This window comes from Vespa crabro, chromosome 1 (assembly GCF_910589235.1).
Source record: "Vespa crabro chromosome 1, iyVesCrab1.2, whole genome shotgun sequence".
Classification (NCBI taxonomy): domain Eukaryota; kingdom Metazoa; phylum Arthropoda; class Insecta; order Hymenoptera; family Vespidae; genus Vespa; species Vespa crabro.
Genome location: NC_060955.1, coordinates 2,602,501 through 2,625,934, shown reverse-complemented (window position 1 = coordinate 2,625,934; position 23,434 = coordinate 2,602,501). Strand labels below are relative to the sequence as shown.

The window sequence follows — 23,434 nt, the reverse complement described above, 5'->3', positions numbered from 1 at the left end:
TATATATTTATATATATATATATATATTCTTTATCATAAATAAACCAATTGAAACATCATTCAATGGTGAAAATTATTGAAACGCAACGTGTGAAACTGACTTGGTAGTATAATCTCGATCGTTTAATCTCTATCGATATATCGATACATTTTATCGAAACGATATATATCGTATCTTTATAATTTTCTCAAATGCCGGGAAGTTTAGCAAAGCTACGGTCACATGGAGGGAAAAAGAAGCCGGAGAACAGTAAATGATACAACTTTATCCATAGCAGATATGGTTTCTACTGTATTTTTCCTATTTATTTTTTTACTTTGTGCGACAAAAGATGTTACGACACATAGATTAAATGTACCGAGAGTTTTGTTACCTGTATTTAATGATTTTGCTATAAATTTTACTCTTGAAGTAACGGATGGCGGCTGTTATCAATGGTGATAATAATTATTTAATTAACATAAGATTGATAATTTATTCTTGTATTAGAGAATTTATAAATTACATGTATATATATATTATATATATATATATATATATATATATATATACACAAACACACACACACACACGCACGAGTATTACCATAACTTGATATCATTTATGATTTTTATCTTTGTTTAGAAATATATACTGCACATAACCTGACAGATAAAATTTAATATGATTAAAAAGATGAAATTCTCAAGAAATAATTTATTTTAAGCGATCTATATTTAATTATATTTATATTATAATAATTTAACGTATATTAATATAAATGTTTAATATCTCTTTTAGGTCAACATCTCGTTTGGATATTATTCAACTCATTCCTATAAGTGAAAATTTTGATAAAAGTTGTTCTTCGAGTATTATGATACAAACTATTACTAGAGAATCAACACGAAATACAGCTATAGTTTTGGCAGAGGACGTTAACACAGGACAATTGTTACGCTGTGATGTTATAGTAGATGCAATATTTTCTTTAAATCTTGTTACTACAACACGAGAGTTATATATCGAAGAAGCACCTGAAGCTTTTGAAGTACGAGCTTACGACGAACAAGGTATTATATTATGAATTATAAAAGGCAATAATTAATTTTCAATTAATACATTTAATTACAAAGAATATCACGAGTATTCATTTTAGGAAATGAATTTACAACATTGGCTGGAGTTGAATTTTTATGGAACATTGGTAATGCTGATAAACGTACACAATCTGATAATAAAATTCCTGGTAATGTATTACGATTTTTAACGTATCAGGAATCGCAATATGAAACACCTCTGACGGTGATTGATCTAGATACGGCTGGTAAAAAAGGTCATATAGTACTTTTAGAAGGAATTCGTACTGGTACAGCAAAGGTAAATATTTTAATACATATTTATATGCAAAATAGCAAATTTAAATTTTACTCGTGCTTCTTTTTTAGGTTTCTGTGAAGTTACCTTATCCAGAATATAAACATGTCCCACCGATAGAAGTTGAATTAATTGTTATAGCTAATCTAATTATTATTCCTTCAGAAGTTACAATGATGCAATATGATAATTTCAAATATAAAATAATGCAGGTATTTATATAAAATATATCAAAATTCAAAATTGGCTATTGTATCATTAATAATATTATCAATTGAGAAATTAATATTATAAAGAGTTGAATTATATTTTAGGTTCATCAAGGTCGTTTGGAAATAATCAATCTTCCTTCTAGTCAATATTATTTAGAAGCTGAAAATCCAGACATGTTAAAAATTGATAATGATATAAGTACTGCCTATGCGCTTTTGTTAGGCAGAACTAAAGTATTTCTACATGATAAAAATGTTCGAGATGAATATCCAGTTATTTTACCTTCTGCTGTGGTCAATGTAAATACTGTAACATATATTTCTCTGGCAGTTTTACCAAATAGAAATTGGGGATTGATTTTAGGACAAATGCATGAGATCATTGTTGAATTATATGATAAGTATGTTAAATCGTATATATATATATATATATATAGATATATAAATGAAAATTAAAAAGTTAATTATATTAAATCCTTTTAACTTTTAGTAAAGATCACAAATTTCATATTGGCGACGGTATTGAAGTATCTATTAAAGTGGACGAGAATTATTTTGATCCAAAATTTGTATCACAAAATGGAACTTATCTTGTTGGTGTTCCTATTACTTGCGGAACAATGTTAGTACAAGCTTCTTTATATGGAATAACAGATAAGTACGGAAAAAAAATTGCTCTCCCTTCACCACTTTCTACAGAAGCTGAACTTGTTATACACACGCCTGTAACAATTCGTCCTCATGTATTAGCTGTTCCATGGGATTCTAAAAGTAAATCACGGTATGTCAAATTATATCATATTTGATTATAATAAATATGTTTTGTTATTGGAAACAAAAAAAAAATAATAATATTTATATAATGAGAATAAATATTATTCTAGATATGACATAGCTTTAAAAGCGAATGGTGGTGATGGTTCATATGTATGGATAAGTAGGCATTCATCCATAGTAACAGTTTCTCAAAGTGGAGGTATAAGAATTTTGGCCCCAGGTTCTTCAGAAGTAATCGTTGCAATGTCAAGAAATCAGTATAATAAAGATACAGCAAAAATACATGTATTACCTCCATCAAAATTGAAAATAATAGAGTATAGTATCGAGGCAGCTGTCGGTGAACCTATACATTTGCATATTGCTTTATATGGAAAATTAACTAATGGATCAGATAGCAAAGAAATTCCATTTAATGATTGTAGAGATATCAATTTTGAAACAATTATTCCTGAAGGTAATTTTGCACAAAATTTTAGCAAAGATGTACAACCTATTGGAGTGTCATGTGCTGTAATTACAATTATAAGTTCAAGCGTTGGTTTATCTCAAGTCACTGTAGCGTACAATGCCAATGGACAATATTTAACAGATAACATAACTGTGTCGGCGTATGAACCATTGATAGTTGTACATCCTAAAAATAAAGAAACGTTACTTGCCGTTGGTTCTTCCAGAAAAATAATATTCAAAGGTGGTCCTCATCCGTGGTCTAGTAAGCCACAAAGTTATTCACGTAAAATGCAAAGTTCTAATGAAAAAATTGCCGAAATAATAGAGCATACACATTCGTTAAGTATATCGTACGATATATCTGTGTTCGAGGTACTCTGCAAAGCATTGGGAGAAGTAATCTTAACGTATACAGTATCGAACGTTCCTCTATTACCAAATTGTAAAACTACTTACGCAGTGCAAACAACACGAGTTACTTGTGGAAAACCAAGATATATTTATCTTCAACCAGAAGTTAAAGATAGTAATAGCTGTCCGCTCAAACAAAATTCAGATAAAATATTAGCTCACAGTGATAAAAGTCAAAAATTTATTATAATGGTAAAGGACGAAGATGGCAGACAATTCGATAACATTACGAGTTTAAATATCGAATGGAATATAAAACCTTCTGCTGCTGGTCATATGGAAATTTCAACTGGCTCCGTAGAGGAAACGTTTACAGATATGCAAGTAGTTTTGCCAAAGAGACATTATCAAAATATTATATTTACAAAACGTTTTGGAATATTTACGATATGTGCTATAATAACTGGATATCAAAAGCATATTCTTGGAAAATTACGAATAACGCCAGAATGGCCGGCATTTCCTGTTCAAAATGATAAAGGGATTATCGAAACACCTTTAATAGAGAATTGCGTTGAAATAACATTGGTAAATGATACAATCCTTAGTCCAAATAAATTAATCATTTTAAATGATCCAAATGGAAAGTATTACTTACAAGTTAATCAAGGTTCTGGATATTATGAATTTATTTTAAGTTCAAATGATGTCGCTGATGTTCGATACATGGAACCAACAAAAGTAATTAGTGTTACACCGAAAAAAGCAGGAACAGTTCATATAGCATTAAGAGATCTTTGTTTACCATCAAAGGAAGCAGAAGCTATTATTGAAGTTCAACAATTAGCTATAATTGAGACAGATGTTATCAATAAGATCGAAAAAGGAAAATGTGTAATAGCTGCACTTAAATTATTAGATACTAATGGAAATATAATAAAATTACCATCTTTAAATGCATTAAATTTTAAAGCTAAATATGAAAATAAATATATTGAGATCAAGCAATTATCTCTGAACGAACATGGTAATCCGCCTTACGATCAAATGCTGTATAAAGTTTCTGGTGTTAATGAAGGTGAATCACAATTAACTTTTGTTAGTGAAGCACATGAACAGGAAATACAAAGTGAACCAATTTCGATTCAAGTATTTCTTCCTTTAAAAATACATCCAAAAAATCTAACAATATTAATTGGAACAATCTATCAAATTCAAACGATTGGCGGTCCTACGAATGCAGAAATTGAATTTTCAACAAAAAATAATGAAATTTTAAGTATCGATCATAATGGGGTTTTTGAAGGTAAATCGAATGGACAAACAAAAATTATTGCAAGGGCCATTGGTATTAATGCAAAAGGAAATAAAATCATTTATTCCGAGGATTATACTACCATTCATGTATTATATCTTGAAGGAATAAAAATTGTTACGCCTGTGACGCGTGTTAAAGTGGGAGGTACTTTTCCACTTTGGGCATTTGGTATCCCAGAATATTTAACACCACTTATAATAGGATCTATGCAGTTGCCATTATCTTTTTCATGGTCTTCTAGTGATTCTACCTTGTTAAGTTTACATAATATGTATGAAGGGACAGGAATTAATATTCGATATCAAAATGAAGTATCAATAAGAGCAAGAGCACTGGAAGCAGGTTTAATAACTATTTATTTAAATGTGACAGTACCATCTAATGTATTAACCGGTCTTAGAAATGAAATGACATATACTACATTTGTGAAAGTAGAAATTTTCGAAGAATTACATTTAATTAATCCTGCTTTACCAAGTGGCTCATCTGTGATATTAATGTCTCCAAATTCAATGTTAAAATTACAAACAAATTGGGATAAGCATGGATCAGTTACGTATCAAATTATATCGACTACGCAACAAAATAATTCTAAGGATCAGAATGCTTTAAATTTAGCATCAAAAACTTTTACTGTTGACAATGGGATCATCAAGTCAGGCGATCATTTTGGAAGAACTATTATTTCCATCACAAACGTAGAAACATATAATGTAAAACAGACATTAACCGTCATTGTCGATGTAAGTTAATGTAATATTTTATGTTTTAATAGCACGCATGCGATATAATATGATCATAATATGTAATATGTGATAAATTTTATTACAGGTTAAACCGATTCATTACATGATGCTTTCTTTACATTCAAAATTACGTATCAGAAATGGAGAAGAATTGAATATGTTACCCAAAGGAATGGAATTGGATTATATTGTAGAATATTATGATAATGTTGGTATGAAATTTCATGCTGCTGAAACCAACGTAAAAACTACATTAAATCGCGTTGATTTGGCAACGTTTACAACTAATCCTGGAAATTTAATAACTACTAAATTTATTGAAAACGGAGAATTAGTTGTTAAAATATTTAGTGATAAATATCCTCAGGGAATGTTTGATTATGTACATATGAGACTTGGTGATATAGTTTTTCCAACAAAGGTAATACTTATAATACTTGGTTTTTCTTTTTTTTTTTTTTTTTTTTTTTTTTTTATCATATTCGTTATTTTAATCAATACGATATTATTTTGTAGACTACTTTGACTGTAGGTGATATTGTATGCTTCTCTATGCCACTTCTTTCACCCGATGGTGATCCAGGCTACTGGCAGTCCACTGCACCTGATATATTAATTATTGATCCAATAACTGGTATAGCTAGAGCAAGGAACGTAGGACATGCTATTGTAAAGCATAGTCTTGCCAGTCATATGCAGGGTGAGATAGAAGTAACGATTCAAGCAATATCAAAGGTATTGTGAATTCATACTTGTAACAGTATAAAAACATGTTTAAAAAAAAAAAAAGAAAAGAAATAAAATATCTTATATATTTATATTTTCTATAGGTATCAATAGTACCATTACGAGGTAAAAATGTAACTGGCTTTGAAGTATTTAGTGTACCACTCGTACTTAAGAGTAAAGATGAACAGATTAAAGAAAATAACGTATTGTCAAGAGGTTTAGGAGGATGTAGAACTTATTCCTCATTTGCACTTACTTCTTTTCCATATACGTGCAATATAATCCTTGTACCAAGTAGCTCAATTGGTGCAAAAGATATGTTTCTCGTTAAACCTCGATTTAGCATTGTGACTGGTTAGTTTAAAACAAATTATATTTATCAATGTCAAATAAAAAGACTATACATTTTTTTTTCTTTTATTATTATTATTATTATTATTATTAATTATAGATTTCTATTTTTCATAACTATAGGTTTCTATTACTGTGATATAATACCAATGGGTTCACCAAATGTAGCTCTCAGTACATTAGAAGCTCGTATACAAATTAGTGCACGAAGTCGTGATATTGAAGCAGTTCCTTTAGAACTAACATATCTTCCACCTATATATGTTAGCACGAAAGAAATATTGTTTATCAATCCACATTCTCAAACAATGCCGATTGCCACATTAGACATTTTTGGATTACGATCAGTATTGGAACATGTTACTGTAAGTTATACTATTTTTTTTTTTTTTTTTATGTACCAAGATTGTTGACCGTATCATTATTTATTTTATATTATTTTTAAGGTTGAAGTACCAGATGGAATAACTATAAGCGGTCAGTTAATATCCAAATCTGGAATTCAATATCGTCTTCGTTTGATGAATAATCAAGATGATGTCCAAGGACAAAAAATAATGATAGCAAATGAACTTACAAAACAAAATATTTCTGTAAGTTCTAATAGAAAAAATATATTGATATATGATACTAATATTTAACTTAATATTTGTATTTAATTTTCAGCTTTTCATTCGTATTTCTAAGTATGATCATTTCATGCCATTCTCTGGTATTCAATGGGTTGATTATGTATATTTTCACCGATACACATTTGGAACATTTGCTGTTATTGTGATAACTTGTTTCTACAGTAAGATTAACTCTATTAATTCATGATAACGTTTACATTTAATTGTTATTTATTAAATTCATATAATCATAATAACATAAATTTTAATTGATAAGAAAATCTACATCATGCATAATATTATATATTTTTCATTTTCAGTATGGAAAAATAAAGTGACAAACGTCGACTTAACGATAAAGAATAAAAGTGTATTTGGTATGTATTAAAAAAAAAAAAAAAAAAAATTAATCTGTAAATATATATATACTTGGGGGAAAAGAAAAATTAAAATGTGTTTCATTTGCAGCTGATAAATGTCCACCGCCAATAAGAAAAACCAGCACACCATATTCTACTACTATGAATACATCAAATATGTCTAGTCCTCGAAGTCCAACTTCACCATTAAGACCATTTTCTGCATTTGAACCAGTTTATGGTGATCCTCGTGGTCTTTTCACACCATCAGTTAGACGGAACCGAACTTTGAATTGAATGGTTAATAAAAGGTATATGTGTTAAAACTAACCATTCTAATTTTCAGTGATAAAATCATTGATGAGAGTGTTCTATATTACTATTATTATTATTATTATTATTATTATATTATTATTATTATTATTATTATATAAAAGTTCTTATAGAAAATCTGCATACAAATATGCATAATGTACATTTTGTAATATAGTTTTATACCATCAAATTTTGTACGGTAATCAAGACTGTATAAACACATCAATAGGAGCTATAAAATTGTGTGATTAATGTTTGTGCTACTACTTAATAGATTTAGTTATTGTTGACTGGCAGGTTTGTGCTTCCTAGTCGAACATTCACGCTTATAATTATGAGAACAAAAAACCTTCTTGTGTTTATTCTTTCTATGTAAAACAAAAAATCATTTTTATATCGTTTTACAAATTATAATAATATATAAATCTCGTGTACTTACATATTACGTCTGTTATAAAGATTAAAAAACTTATTTTATTACTTATTTTTTTGATAAGACGCATCTAACGTGTGGACAAAAAATAGATAAAATATGAAGAAGAAAAAAAAACAAAAAACATACAATGTATGAAAATTTAAATAAAAGCTGTTCTTACAATTTTTAACAAATTAACACTTGGCTTTTTTGTATAAGTTTTTTTATGCTTATAAGGGAGGCCAAATGAATTGTAACAATTTTATATATATAAACATTTCAAGATAATAAAATTATTTATCATACTTTTCTTATAATTTAAAAATAAAAAATAATTCTTCGAAAAAATGATATATACGAATAGATTCAAAATATTTCTATGAAATGTTTTTTACAAATATATAAATGCTTTTGTCATTTAATAAAAAGTCGGCAATATTTATAAATAATATCTATTATAAAAATAGATGCACATACGATGGAACAGTCAAATCTCTTACAACATTGCTAGTTAATCTTCTTATAAATGACCTAGATTTTATTATAATTTAATATTTGTACAAAACACACACACTTAATGTTTTTTCGTAGTTTTCAACAGTTTCTCGTATTTACTTTTGCTGGAATACCACAATGCGAATGGAATAGCTAATGATGGTAAAGTCATTATAGCGAATCCAGCCCAGTCAATCTGAAAATGATTCATAATAAGAATAAAATCTTAATTTTAAATATTTAATAAACAAAATATTTACCACATGGGATGAAAATTGTTTATCATAATCTCTAAATGAAACAATCAGTCCTTCACCAGGTTCACTGCTTACTGCAACTTGAAGTCTAGAAGCGTCTTCTTTACGTCGATATAAAACTTCGGCAGATGTGAAGTTAAAGTATCCAAATTTACGTGGTCTTACAACCACTGTATGACTCACATTTGTAAATGGTGGTACTCTATCTATTCTAGCATTAAGCTCTCCGCTTACATGAGTAAAGTGATCAGGATGGAAAGAATTATCAGTAATTTCAACTTCTAATGCAGCTGCATTACCAATGTTGTAAACTGTGTACTATTAATTATAGGTTAAATAAAGGAAAAATCCTTTTTCTTTTTATAAACAATTAATAAATAATATGACAATTTACCTTTACTATAATATCCATATTTTCTACTAGATATTTATTAAGAATTTGTTTAGATACTAACAATCTGGCAGCTTCTTCCTCTTCCTCTCCATATACGGTTATATATAATGCAGCAAAAGCTGCGAGTAAAATATACCACTTCATTCTATAAAATCATATAAAATAAAAACAAAAAGATGTTATATATATCGACATTTATATTATTAATAAATATTATATACATGATAGAAATTAATATTTTGAACATCCAAATTAATTACATATTATCGTTTGAAATATATCTTTAAAAAAAATATCTGTAAATGATTATTCCAAAAATATATTTATATTTATTTAAATTCAATTATTGTTTCGTATTGAAACATAAAACTATTTGAAAACATATTATATAGAATTTCATGAAAGAAAATGACAACAATTGGTTAAGTAACTCGTTCGTTTAAAGATTATTTAATTTTAAATGTGTATATAATTGATAAGTTTTTTATCGAAAATATTGTAAATTTAAAAATTTTTACCTTATTAAACCGCCTCGTTCGTGTCAATTACAATACTATAACACTACACGCGTAAAGACATTGGAGCAAGTGCCAACAGCGCCCCGTTTATTGCCACGTTTCGATGGAAGAAACGTCTTTCGTGTACACGAATTACTTCCGGCAAATAGTATTTAACGAAATGGCGCCGAAAATGAATCGATTTTAATTGTGATTACAAACAATTGAGATTATTGACAATTATAGGTTTATATTCTTAAGATTATTATATTGTTTCAGACAATAACATTTCATTTCATTGTTAAAAAAAAGCGATTAATTTCAAATTAAAATTTTATAAGAGGTTAGAATAAGTAACGTAATAATTTTTATATCAAACTTTCACAAATTTTAATATATTATAATATATTAGAAAAAAAGATTCTAGGAAGTAATCTTTTTTGATAAACAATGACAGCGAAGGTATATCAACCTGATCAAGAATTGGAAACGAAAGTGAAGAAAGGTTAAAAAAAATTTATTAGAATAAGCATTCCCTTATAGCAAAAAGAAAATGTTTCTTTTATAAAATATATATTTATTTCTTGTAAATTTATTATTGATTATTTGTTTTAGCAACTGAACGAATATCTGAGAATATGCATATAGTGGCAAACGAACCGTCATTGGCATTCTATCGACTTCAAGAACATGTTAGAAAGGCATTACCACCTATGGTAGAAAAAAGAGTAGAAGTATTGGCTCTTCAACAACAACTTCTAGGCAGATGTTATGATGTTGAATATGGAGTTAGCGCGATTAAAGGAATGCACGGTGCTGCGAAAAGTTTTGAGAATACTTTAGAGTTTATAAAAAATGCAATATTTTTCAAGCAACAATTAAAGTACGAAGAACAACGAAGGCATAAAAAAGATGGAAATAGAGATTCGGTTTATAAAAGACTATCTGCACACATTCCTACATTGGATCATTTACCGGATGAAATATCAGATGTTGTTAGAGAAACTGCGAATAGAGTAGAATCTATGATGAATCATGCTAGGCATTCTGGAGAATTACAAAGATCAAATACTGTTCATAATTAAAAGGAGAAAGATTTCTTTTCCTATTGTTCAGATAGTACGTTTTTTCTAATTTATATTATAAAATTTTAGAAAATTTCATAATATTAAATAACAGATATAAGATTGATATAATAATTTATTTGTTACATATATTATATACCATATATATCATCTGAAATTGTTGCATGTGAATGTTTTGTGAGTGTTCACATATATGTAATATGTTAATAATGTTGTTATTAATGATTACAAATTCTTTAATGAATATTGTAATATCCTTTTGTTAATAAAAAAATATTACAATCTTATCTACATACACACATACATACATATATATATATATATTTATTTATTTATTTATTTATTTATTTATATTACAGTTAAAATAATTACAAAAAGAAAAAGAGAATAGAAAGAAATTGGTTGAATTTGACGCGATCTGATGGCTAGTCCACATGTATTGCCCCGTGACATCTAACGCGTCGAAAATTGAATATAGTTTTATCTGAAAGAGCCATAAGTTTTGTAACCGCGAATCTTGAGGCGTGTTTATACAATATATTAAATATCATTACTTTTAAACTTATGCTGCAACTAATAGATCTTGAAATGGATTTTTTTGTTGAAAAAATGATTTTTCTTAATAATATAAGAATATTATTGTTCCATAGTTGGTAACAAAAGGGCGTTGACACGCAATCAGAAAAGCGAACCTAGAGAGACACGTGAAGATGCGTCTTTGACTATCTTTTATTATATCAGTGGTTGCACTGTTAAAAATTCGTTATATTGGTTGACTTTTATATGAATTCATTACAAACATGTCAATTAATTTAACAAAAAACAAAGATACGTTGGTGGCCGCTTGGCACAGTGTAGTCGACGATAAATCGTCTACTAACTGGTAGGCTTTTTGAATTTTTCATGCTTCATTACATTTTTGTTTCATTACAAAAGTGTAATAAATTTACATAAAAAATATATGTATAAATATTAATTACATATTTTATTATTTGAATACTCTTTATATTGCGTTTCTCTCTCTCTCTCTCTCTCTTTCACTTTCTCTCTTGCTATATATATATATATATATGTTTGTAGTATTACTAATAAGAACATAGATAATGGTTTTTACCTGTCATAAATTTTTGTATGATTTTAAAAGGTCAAATAAAAAGTATAAGTTTCTTTTTTATATTAAAAAGAATTATTTATATATATATATATGTATTTCTACAGGGCTGTATTTGGGTATGAAGGTCAGACAAATAATTTGAAAGTTGTTGGTACAGGGAATGGTGGATTAGAAGAAATGATTGATCATTTAAGTAGTAGTCATATTATGTATGCCTTCTGTCGTGTGATCGATACTAAAACAAGTCTACCAAAATGTTTATTAATCAATTGGGTGAGATACTTTACCTAAATCAAATAACATTGATAAGTATAAGTATACATTATCATTATATTATAATGATATGTAAATATGTTTTTTCTTTTTTTTTTCTTTTTTTTTTTTTTTTTTTTAAGCAAGGAGAAGGTGCACCTATTGTTAGAAAAGGAACGTGTGCAAATCATATTAGAGATGTAGAAAAATTATTAAAAGGCGCACATATAACAATTACTGCTCGTTCCGAAGATGACGTCGAAGTTGACGCTATTATGGAGAAACTTGCAAGAGCTACTGCTTCCGCTTATAAATTTAATGAACCACGTAGTGAAAATGATGCACACACAGGCCCTATTGGCACGACATATAAACGGTATGTTTTTTTTTTTTCTTTTTTTAACAAAATTTTTTTTCTTTATTTTAATACAATATTGTATACTATTGAAGATTGATTTATATCTTATTTTATAGAGTTATACCAGAGCAAGAAATTAATGCAACAGAGAGAGATCAATTTTGGCAAAGAGAAGAAATTGAAGAAAAGAAAAGACTGGAACAAGAAAGAATTCGAAATGAACAAGAACGTCAGAGATTAGAGAAAGAAATTAGAATGAGAGAAGAGAAAGAGAGTCAACTGAGAGAACAACAGGTTTGTAAATGACATTTATTTTTTTTAACTGCTAATCGTTAACTTTTATCATTGTAACATTGTTAATGTTTATTAAACATTATCAGGTATCTGCTAAGGAAAGTTCAATAGCAAGACAAAAATTAGCAGAACAACGTGCAGAAGAAGCAAATAATTTACGTAATCGTATAGCAGCTAGTCAACAATATAATGAAGATAATGACGATGATCATAAATCTAGAAGCGAGGAATTAAGAAGACAAAGAAGCAAAGAAGCGCAGCAATTAATTGCTCAAAGAACAATTAATGCTAGAGCTGTTTTTGAACAAAATTCGGCTGCTGGACAAATGAAATCTTCTCAGGTCCAACATTCTTTGCAGAAAGGTGGTCACGTAGAAGCTGCTAAAAAAGCAATTGAGGAAAGTCAACAAAAGGAACATGTAGATATTAAACCTCAAGAAGCAACACCAATAGAAGTGAATAAGATAAACGATACAGAAACATTAACGAATTCTGCTGCAGAAGTAGTAAATACTATCTCATCTCATGATTCAAAAATATCTTCACACGAACCAGAGACTGAACAAACTAATAAGGAAGATATGACTGATAATGAATTATATAATCAGCTTGATGGTTCTTATTTATATTTTGATCCGAATAATGAGGGTATGAAAGCAAGAGCTTTGTATGATTACCAAGCTGCAGATGATACAGAGATTACTTTTGATCCTGGTGACATAATCACTCATATAGATGCCATTGATGAAGGTTGGTGGCAAGGATTGGGCCCTGATGGGACATATGGATTATTCCCAGCTAATTATGTAGAAGTTATTGATTATAATACAACATGATAGAGGATATAGTTTGGATAACAACAACAACAACAACAAAAAAAAGCAGAAATATTTGGAAGTTTTTTCTTCTTTATATGTGAGAGATACTTGACAGGTTTTTAAATATCAGCAAGTGTTTCATGATATCAGAAGTTAAATTAAAATTTACAGTGATATGATTAGGTGAAATGTTTGCAATATTAATTGACTATTTAGTATTAATAATTAATATTATAAAATTATGCATTTTATAGTTTTAGATAAAGGAAATAAATATGTGCACATTTTTAGCGTTTGTAATATGATTATTTAAAACTAGATTTTATAGTATTAGAAAAAAAAAAAAAAATGTCATTAACATATTAATTGGGAAGATTTTGATTAAAAAAATTATATTGCCCATTAGTCTTCATAATACAAAAGAAAAAAGAAAAAAGTCTTCCCAAGTATTACATCATAAAATATAAAAAAGCTAAACTTAGGTAAATATATCTTTTTATAACATTCTATATCAGAACTGATATAATAGTCACAATGTATTTAGAAAAGATTACTTAAATATGCCCTGTTAAAGTATTATATTTAAGCATACGCCATAATTTAATCAATAAAGATTGAAACTTTGACATAGCACATTTATGATATTGATAATATCCTTCTTTTCCTTACATATCATTGTAGATTTTATGTACAAAATTGTTTTTATTAGCAACATATAATATACAATATTACCTTCATTTTACTTTAGATATATATAATGAATAAAATGATAAGATTATGAGACACAGTATTCGTATTAAATCTACTTTACTATATGATATATAAATTTCGATAATGGTAAGTAATATTGGTCAGGAAAAATAATCGTAATTATTTTAGATAAATAAAATGCATAAAATCATCTTCGATAGTTTTGACTTTGATTACCACTTGTACTACCAGTCCCACTAGCATGACTTAAGAATGCTAAATGTCCTTTAGGACACTTATTTGCATAATGACCTTTTTGACCACATTTATAACAAGTAACTTCTTCTAATGGTTTTTGAGGTCCTCTTTGAGGTGGCCCATTATGCATATTAATATGATGATGTGGATTATGAGAACTACCTTCCATTTCTTGTCTAACTTGTGCCTCTCTTACATCCGGAGGCATTTTATTACAATAAATTGCTTTATGACCACCTTCGCCGCAGAAATGACAAGTAATCATAACTTTCTTTCCTTCTTTTGGTTGCATGTCTTGTACTGCTGGTAATTCGAATCTTGGACTAAAAATAATCATTAAACTATAACAATCTGTTTATATCTATAACATATGTGTTTCACATAAATCATTATTTTTTATTATTATTTGTCAACTTACTGCATGAATTTACAATTTGGACCTTCTGGACAAAATCCAGCTAGATAGGCCATACAAAGTACACGTCTTACATGCCGATGTCTGCATAATGGGCCATGTCTGCAAAATCCACGATCGTACCATGGACAATCGCGAACCTTAGTTTCAGGGTCAATGTGTAAAAATGGACATTCCTTATTGTGACAAGCATCTAAAGATTTATTAAAGAATTAATTTTTAGTTCTTTATTATGAGACTATCAAATATCAATAAATGAAATACTCACTAAATCTGGAATAAAAGTAACATTCTGGCATTTTTGTCATGTCATACTCATGTAAAAATTCACACTGATCACCTTTTTTACATAATCCTCTTAACCAATGTTTACATACAATTGTACGATCTCCTCGAACATGTCTAAACGGACAAGAGGCTCCTTTTACACATGTACCTCTAGGATAAAATTGACATACTGCAGCAATTGATTCTAAAATTTATTTTATCACCATTAATACATCTAATAATTAATAAAAATAAATTGTCGTTTTTTTTTTTCTATATCACTCTATGTTCTAACATAAGTAGTAAAAATAATATGCTATACCCTTTCTTTTCTTTTTAAATTACATATATATATATTATATTTTATAAATTATAAATAAATTAATATAATAAATTATGAATATTTTTAAACATAACCTATTTTTAAAATTACTTACTATCCATTCCGGTAAATGGTAATGATAATGCTCCATACTGCTCATCAAGAGCAATTTCAATATCAAATCGCATATGATCTACATTTGCTACAATACACTCCATTTTAACACGATTAAATTTGTAATTATACACATTCAAATATTTATATTATATACACATGAAATGTTATGATTGACATAACGCGTTTCAAGTAAATTGAAACTGCTTATTTAATTCAGTACTAACAACCTTGTAAGTATAACTATTGAAAAATTTAATGGCCGGACTGAATTAAATTTTTAAGTTAGCAACACTGCTACGGACGATATTGCCCGGCATCGTTAATTTTTATGCGGTAAGTAATATCGTAAAAATTATTTAAGCAATAATTAATTGATTTTATTATTATATACAACAATTTATGCTTTTTCAAACATCTATAATAACAAATATATCATATAATATGATTTTTTAAATATTTTTTTCGCTTTTTCTAATACGAAAAATTCATTTGAACCGTTGATTGGAAAATTTGGTGATTTTTTTTTTTCAAATAATTTCCAAAATATTTTATCGTTCAATATTATGTGAAATCGCGAAATTGATCTTCGAATTTGATTTGTTAGATTTATCTGTAAAAGATCAGATAAAAGTTCTTATGATTTACGAATAATAATACGTATAATAATATTATAAAATTAAAATAAATCTATTACAATAAAATAAGGTAAGTTATATAGTAAATTATATATATATATATATGTTCGCATAATAAAGGAATAAATAATTAGAAGTAAAAGAATTAAATATATAATTAATATATAAAATATTTCGAAAGGAATATGATCGGCATTCGTTTATATATCGAACATTTATATTCAAATAGCTTATAGTATCCTTTAAATAATTATTTGTTTTGTACATGCTTCTCGTAAAATTACAGAATCTTAGTTTTTATTATTTCGATATTATTTACTTTGTTGAATTTTATTTTATATATTTTTTTATTAGGTACCAATATAACGTCATCAGATCAACGAATATGAAGCTAAGCTTTTGTGAAATACCGCATGGTGGTGTTTCGATCGTCCCTTTTCCAGAATGATCGCAACCACAGAAAAGATATTCTTTATGGTAATTATATTTTAATATAATTGTATCAATTTTAAAATTTATATCTAGAGTACGAATTAATTGCTATTACAGTATTACGAATATGTTTTATGTTTGAATATTAAAAATGATATTGTTAGAATCAAGTTAGAAATAAACAAAACTGATCAAATGAATTAACGATCGATAGTCATGTCTGTTCAATTTGAAAATAATCGTTACACTTAAGTTCACGATTCTGCATATTTTTAAGGATTTTGAAAAATAAATCTTTGATTTACGATCATCCTTTTTTAATTTATTTAATAGGACTAATGTCTAATTTAAGTTAAAAGATAATTTATCTTTGAAATATTTCATTATAAAATGTACTTTTTATTATAGTTTGACTTTGATTAAGAATAATGTGAGAGATGGTAGAAAGAAATATATATATATATATACATATATAGATATATAGTCAATCAAGCGTGGGCTCAGAACTATGTAGAATCGCCCACGCGAATTTCACAGCATATATAGGTTAACTGCAGGGCGAATAGTTCGGCAGTGTACCTGAGACCGCGATGAATGCACACGTAAATCGACATTGTAGAAAATTTCGTGAATTTTCTTCTTTCTTTTTTTTTCAACGATTATCTTTCCTTTCAATTATTTTCAAGTGTCGTTAGTGTATGAAAAAAAAAAAAAAAAAAAAAAAAAAAAAAGAATGAGTAACGTGCGAGTGATGATATCTTTTATTTTTTCTAAAAAATTTTTGATTTTCAAAAGGATTAATACATCTTTTCGTTTTACAAATCGATATGCCATTCAATAGGTACGAACATTGCGCACTTAAATCATTTTGAAATTCGCGCCTTTATCAACGGCTAACGATCGTCGTTTGTTTTCTCGTTTCGATATCGATAAATAGATTGATCGTCTAATTTCTTGGGAATTGTTTAGTATGTCCACATGCGTGCAAGTGCGTACATCTGTTCGTGTTCGCGTATGCTTTTATATAATACATTTTTTAGAAATATTATATATAATATTGTATAGATCTCTATATATAAATATTATATAGTGATTGGTCAATAAGTAATGTCAAAATTTGTAGTAAGTATCTAATTAAACAATATTGAACGTACCGACATATTATTATCTAATTAAATATTGTTATTATATTAGCGTTCTTTATTTAGATTCGATGCATTTATTTATCTATACAGACAAAACACATTAATTATTGATCAATCCAATATAAATTATGACAATGTATGTCTATCATTTTGTTTGTTTTCTTTTTTTTTTTTTTAAGTAAAGTTTTACAAGTGAAAATTCGTGTGATTGTACAGGTTAACGCGTTCGTTCGTTGTTATTGCGAGAGGAGTTTGAATTCTGATTGGCGTTTCTACAAAATGAAGAACGTGCGATGAACCATTGATTGATGTATAATGAACTGATAGTGACGATATGAAAATTTTCCGAGAGAATGATCATTGAAGACAATTCAAGATTGCATCAACGTGTAACTGTAAGTACCTATCCCTTTAAGCGTTATTTTTCAAACGCTATATTTTTCTCTAAATTATTTATTTTAAAATTCAAATAATGCTATATGTACATACACACACACACACACACACAGACACTTTGTAAACACGATTTTTATTATTATTATTATTATATTATCAATCTAATATCATTATGATCTAATGATTTATATTGTTTATCATAGAATAATTACGTTCTCTTAAATGAATGCACACGTTTAGCGAATATTAGCATACGATGTTTCATGATATAATTATTATTATAAGAGCTTATTAAAATATGTAAATGATCCTGTAACTTTTGTGTAAGTTACAAAGAGCGATGATATTACTATATATATATTTCATTGGTGTGTCTTATATATATATATATATATAAAGATCTTATATAATTATGTCATATTGCATCGATGTGTACGCGAGAGTACACATTTACTCATTGGATTATTAAAGAAGAATAGAGACTGAATATCATGTGTATGTATGTGTATACGCGTCTATGAACGAGAGAAAGGGAGGATAAAATATCGAGAATTCATAAAGAGGTATAGAAAAAGAGGGAAAGAGCTTATCGATGGAAGCGCTGTGTAGTACGTTTATCCGAAAATCCGATGGGACAAAAGCGAGTAAAGTACTGATACAAAGGACTGATATTTGATATGGAATATGTTATGAACTAACGACTCGTCAAACGATGTGTTAACAATTCTTTCTTTCTTTCTTTTTCTCTCTTTTTTTTTATATATAATATATCCGTTATAAAATTAAAGGTGATTTTATATATATATATATATATATATATTGTTCTTTGTCGACAGATATATTATTGTGTTACTACAGCATTCTGAATCATTTATCATATTTTTAGTTTCTACTTACGAGTATATACATTTACTACGTGTATATACATTTATATGTGTATATCGGTGCGTCTAAACTAGGATATTAACAGATGTATGTGTGTGTGTGTGTGTGTGTGTACGTGCGCTAGCGCGTTATGTGTGAACACGCTACTTCTCGGTAATATATGTACGTATGTACATATATACGTATCCCAATAGGAAATACAATGCATATAGTCAGTGTCTCGCTATGCGAAATATAAGCTAATTATACGGAATAAATGTATATATACATAGTATGTATATGTGCTTTATACTAGATCTCGATCTAGCCAGAAACGTATGTATTTATGTGCATTTATATATGTGCAAATACGAAAATGAAGATATATTATGGTCTTTTCGATTGATTTCTTTTTGATTTTATATCATATCGAATTATTATTTTTCTATTTTCAATATAATATTATAAATAATACTTTTTCATGTAATAAGTTTCTATACTTCTTTACCATTGCATGTATTTATTTGTATATATACAGATACAAAGGTGAAAACATTTATGGTTTTTTTTTCTTTTTTCTTCTTCTTCTTCTTCTTCTTTTTTTTTTTTTTTTTTTTTAATTACAACAAATTATTATATATATTTATTTCTGATAATGGATTACTAATGTCTTATTTTCAGTATATATATTAACAATAGTATTTTTAATGTAACTATTACAACATATACGAGTATTTGTCCTACATGCGTGTACAGATACAAAACTAAAGACATTTATGTTCTTTGAAAATGATTTCTCTTGATTTTAGATTACAACAGATTATTTTTATATACACAATCATATTTTTAATATATATTGCAGATTATATATTTGATTCAACTTTTAATATATTTTTTGTTACAGTATAGTTTTCGATATTTCTCAAGTTCCACGAATGAAAATTGAATTTCATTAATAGGTAATGATATAGAAACTTATCTTCTTTAATTATCTTCCGTCAAATGTTTTACTATACTTCAGTGCAATAGAGATACAGGTCGAGTGTATATGATTCGCATGTGGTAGATAGAAATCGCGCATGTCTGAAATTCAAGAGCATGAGATGCACTGCCTGTTGTTCATGGTGAAATACACATACGATGCAAACTGGAAATAATACTATGTGTTAGAGACGATGAGTACCGTAGATGGCTAAGCTAGATAGAGCTAATTGGTTAGTCATATGTGTGACTCTGACCCCTGGTGTTTTGTGATGTCAAATGGAAAATGTTTATAGCATCAAGTGTGGAGTTCAATGATAACAAGGACCAATTGTGATTGAATTTAATAGGAATTCTCATTTCAATAATTAAATTTAACAATTCAGAAGTTTATAATGAGTTATCATTTTTAAGGGACAATTTTCAATTTGAAAAAGAAGAAGAAGAAGAAAAAAACAAGAAAGAATTGATGTAGTTATATATACGATCACCTATATACGCATATTTATTACAATTGTCAATGTATTAACGTGTAACTTTTCACTTGGTAAAAGTTAAGAGAAAAGTTATATCGGACAGGGAACAATATTATTCCTATATAATTTTCTATACGATATTCGTAGAAACACGAAACGAGTTTTGGAGTGCGAAATATTCGACAACAAGAGCTCCGTAAACATCGACATCACTTGTATATTCTACGAACTGCTGCGTTTGTCGTGGAATCATGACGTCTTGCCTTGTTGGTCGCCTGCCGTTAAAAATCTTATACGAAACTTTTCGTATTTCTCCTATTTTGCGATTTGATCGAATATCACGAAAGTGTAGATATATATATATATATATATATACTTGGACTGCTTTCAAAATTTATCCCGTCAGCATGCTTTTTGTCTTCTTTTTTTTTTTTTTTCAAACACTACCATAACAAATACTTTTTATTTTTCTTCTTTCTCTCTTTTTTCTTTTTCTTTTTTCAGATATTTTTTCATACATGCAAATTGAAGTACAAATTGGAGATCAATATGAAATAACAATTTAACGAATAAATTCATAGGGAAATTTGTAAAGATTCTATGATTCTTAAGACCATCATTTTATTTCCATTAAATCAGTAATAGAAAATATATATATATATGTGTGTGTGTGAATCCATAAAACTTTGTGCCCTCTTGGAGGGTTTCTTTCCCTTTCTTTCAACTGTCTGGGGTTGTTCCTTGATATTTTTCTAGTTGCGTTCCGAAGTGGCATTGAAGAGAAGGTTCAAGGAAAGAGAAGAAACGGCGAATTCCATGAGCGCTGATCTGATTGGAATACGAAGAAAAGATCAGTTTTAGCTTTGATGAGTTCCAATGTTCTTTTTTTTTTATTTTGAACAAAATTGAAGATTTCTTTATATCGATTACGAAATACGCTTCGTTTCATTTTTTATCTACAAGAAAAAGAAAAAAAAAAAGAAAAAAAGAAAAAGAAAAAAGAAAAATATCTGAATTCACAAAGAAAGAATAATTCCTTTGAGCCATTATCGTTTGAATTTATTTTAATTTATTTTATTTGTTGCAGATGTTATAATCAAATGTCCAGGAAATTTTTAAACGTACTCGAGGAGTTCGGTCGAACTATGTTATTTTCTTTTCTTTCTTTTCTTTTTTTTTTTTTTTTTTTTTATTTTTTTCATGGCGAATCTTCATACAAACAGGGGTGAAATATATGATCTGGTATTGCATAGCATTTTTCACGACGAAAACTCCATCGGCATTATTTTCCCTACCTTCTTTACTGCCGCTTCATCCGTTCGTTTATTATGGAGATGTTTCAGATTCTTGGCACGTTCTTCTCAACAAGCACTCGTGCGTCTTGCAAGGTAGAGTCAGACAGAGCGTATCGACTGCGTACAAATGCCTGCTATGTTCTTTTTTACTCCATTCTTCCCGAGTCACTCGCACAAGATCGTATCATTTTAAAAGTGGACTAAATTTTCTTGCCTATACTATACTTCGTCAAATTTCATCCTCAAAGGAAATTACATTACTGTCTAATTTTTTTTTCTCTCAAATTATAAACAAGTTCTTAGGTTTGTTGTTTAATAATCTAAAAACATCCAAGTCAAAAAAGAAAAAAAAAATACATCTCGGGGAAAGAGTAATTGTTTTTTAAAATCAGCTTAGGAACTTTTGATCAACCCTGTATATCGTATATCTGTAAACCTATATATAAATATACGTCATTTGTGCAGTTTACCATCAAATTGGAATCGGCAGGAACACAAAAGAGGAGAAGTAGGTAAAGGATCGTGTAAGACAGATAGTGGAGAGTGGTCCTCGTGTTAACGTGGACTCTCTGAAGAGAGGAAAGGAAGAGCTTCTCGAGTACCTCTGTCGTGAAGTAGAGAAACCATTCGAGTCAGGACAAGAGAGTCTGCCTAATTTTCGAGGTATTGACGATGATTGTGAACAGAATTTCATTGACAAAGAGTTCTGGCTTTTGAATTTGTTCCTTTCTTTTTTTTTTTTTTTTTTCCTTTTCATCTTCGATAGCATCCCCTAACTTTGACAATATTTGAAATTTTTCGATGATATATGCATGATCTTTATACTAATACATTTATACTAATACATTTTTTCTTTTTTCTTTTAGTAGGAACTCGAAGGAAAAGCTATTGATTTTTTTTTCGTTTAAGTGAATCTTCACGTCAATAAAAATATCAATATGTCTTCAATATTCCTTAAAGAAAGAAAGAAAAAAAAAAAGAAAAAAAAAAAAACTTTATTAAGTTAAGCCACGTGCGTTCGATTGGTTTGGGTAAAAGAATCGTAGCTTTTTTTTTTCTCTTTCCTTTTTTTTTTTTCGAGGATCGTCAGAAAACTTATGCGTGTTCGCATCAACGCGTAATACTTTGGCAAGTTGATCGAGAAAAAGCAAATAGGGAGAGAAAAAAAAAGTAGAAGAAAGTAAAACATCAACAGCTCGTGTATAATATAATTTACAATTGAGATATACTTTCGAGAAGTTTTCTCTGAATTGATTGAATACTCGCATCGATCTAACAAACATGTTACAAAGCATCAAAACGTCTTATAATATATTTTTCGAGGTTTTGTATGATTAAACAAAAAAAAAAAAATAAAAATATTACATATGTGATTTGTAGTAGAGAGTGGATCAATTTGGATGATTTTAAAAATCAAAAAGTCTATTATTTTTTTTTCGAGACTTTTTGAATTAATTCCTTCTTCTTTATTTTTTATTTTTTATTTCTTTTTTAAATTGTAAAAATTTCCTAAGCTTTGTAATTTTACGGTATAATAAAATTAACCCAAGAAAAGGAGTAATTGATATTTATAATCGTCTAAG

General features: G+C 28.0%; 6 protein-coding genes across 22 annotated transcripts in view; 4 read left to right on the top strand and 2 right to left on the bottom strand.

The window, feature by feature from the left end:
* Nucleotides 1-203: 203 nt before the first annotated feature.
* LOC124425258 (nuclear pore membrane glycoprotein 210) lies at nt 204-8,144 on the top strand. 2 transcript variants are annotated; one of them, XM_046965426.1, is made up of 15 exons: nt 204-438; nt 782-1,053; nt 1,140-1,360; nt 1,429-1,569; nt 1,672-1,970; nt 2,060-2,350; nt 2,454-5,211; nt 5,300-5,635; nt 5,731-5,949; nt 6,045-6,297; nt 6,418-6,659; nt 6,741-6,887; nt 6,961-7,087; nt 7,226-7,282; nt 7,374-8,144. In XM_046965426.1, exons 1-15 carry the CDS (start codon nt 224-226, stop codon nt 7,559-7,561), a joined length of 5,766 nt encoding a protein of 1,921 aa, XP_046821382.1. In that variant the 5' UTR covers nt 204-223; the 3' UTR covers nt 7,562-8,144. The 2 variants fall into 2 exon arrangements, with proteins under 2 accessions (XP_046821382.1, XP_046821393.1); XM_046965437.1 differs by lacking the exon at nt 204-438 and having other exon boundaries at nt 913-1,053; nt 1,140-1,187; nt 1,259-1,360.
* Nucleotides 8,145-8,430: 286 nt separating this feature from the next.
* On the bottom strand, nt 8,431-9,796 carry LOC124425264 (translocon-associated protein subunit beta). The gene is made up of 4 exons (XM_046965450.1): nt 9,659-9,796; nt 9,141-9,285; nt 8,750-9,064; nt 8,431-8,685 (listed from the first exon to the last, which is right to left on the bottom strand). Exons 2-4 carry the CDS (start codon nt 9,282-9,284, stop codon nt 8,569-8,571), a joined length of 576 nt encoding a protein of 191 aa, XP_046821406.1. The 5' UTR covers nt 9,285; nt 9,659-9,796; the 3' UTR covers nt 8,431-8,568.
* A 60-nt stretch (nt 9,797-9,856) lies between these two features.
* Nucleotides 9,857-11,007, top strand: LOC124425267 (BLOC-1-related complex subunit 8 homolog). Its single transcript, XM_046965464.1, has 3 exons — nt 9,857-9,980; nt 10,050-10,142; nt 10,253-11,007. Exons 2-3 carry the CDS (start codon nt 10,088-10,090, stop codon nt 10,720-10,722), a joined length of 525 nt encoding a protein of 174 aa, XP_046821420.1. The 5' UTR covers nt 9,857-9,980; nt 10,050-10,087; the 3' UTR covers nt 10,723-11,007.
* Nucleotides 11,008-11,229: 222 nt separating this feature from the next.
* Nucleotides 11,230-14,191, top strand: LOC124427482 (drebrin-like protein). 2 transcript variants are annotated; one of them, XM_046970466.1, is made up of 5 exons: nt 11,230-11,605; nt 11,994-12,109; nt 12,232-12,464; nt 12,563-12,740; nt 12,827-14,191. In XM_046970466.1, exons 2-5 carry the CDS (start codon nt 12,014-12,016, stop codon nt 13,574-13,576), a joined length of 1,257 nt encoding a protein of 418 aa, XP_046826422.1. In that variant the 5' UTR covers nt 11,230-11,605; nt 11,994-12,013; the 3' UTR covers nt 13,577-14,191. The 2 variants fall into 2 exon arrangements, with proteins under 2 accessions (XP_046826422.1, XP_046826413.1); XM_046970457.1 differs by having other exon boundaries at nt 11,941-12,109.
* Nucleotides 13,631-15,822, bottom strand: LOC124427491 (cleavage and polyadenylation specificity factor subunit 4). The gene is made up of 4 exons (XM_046970481.1): nt 15,626-15,822; nt 15,190-15,393; nt 14,925-15,114; nt 13,631-14,829 (listed from the first exon to the last, which is right to left on the bottom strand). The coding sequence occupies exons 1-4, from the start codon at nt 15,726-15,728 to the stop codon at nt 14,457-14,459; spliced, it is 870 nt and encodes a 289-aa protein (XP_046826437.1). The 5' UTR covers nt 15,729-15,822; the 3' UTR covers nt 13,631-14,456.
* A 1,464-nt stretch (nt 15,823-17,286) lies between these two features.
* LOC124424171 overlaps nt 17,287-23,434 on the top strand; it is a 50,006-nt gene continuing 43,858 nt past the window's right edge. For 5 of the 15 annotated variants that reach the window (XM_046962887.1, XM_046962896.1, XM_046962852.1 and 2 more), the window contains exons 1-2: nt 17,287-17,535; nt 18,056-18,234. In XM_046962887.1, coding sequence (XP_046818843.1) covers nt 18,193-18,234 — 42 coding nt within the window. In that variant the 5' untranslated portion in view covers nt 17,287-17,535; nt 18,056-18,192. Of the gene's footprint in view, nt 17,536-17,672; nt 17,817-18,055; nt 18,235-21,643; nt 21,945-22,001; nt 22,155-22,316; nt 22,515-23,434 lie in introns of those variants that run through there. The other 10 variants (XM_046962965.1, XM_046962949.1, XM_046962914.1 and 7 more) reach the window with 9 other exon arrangements.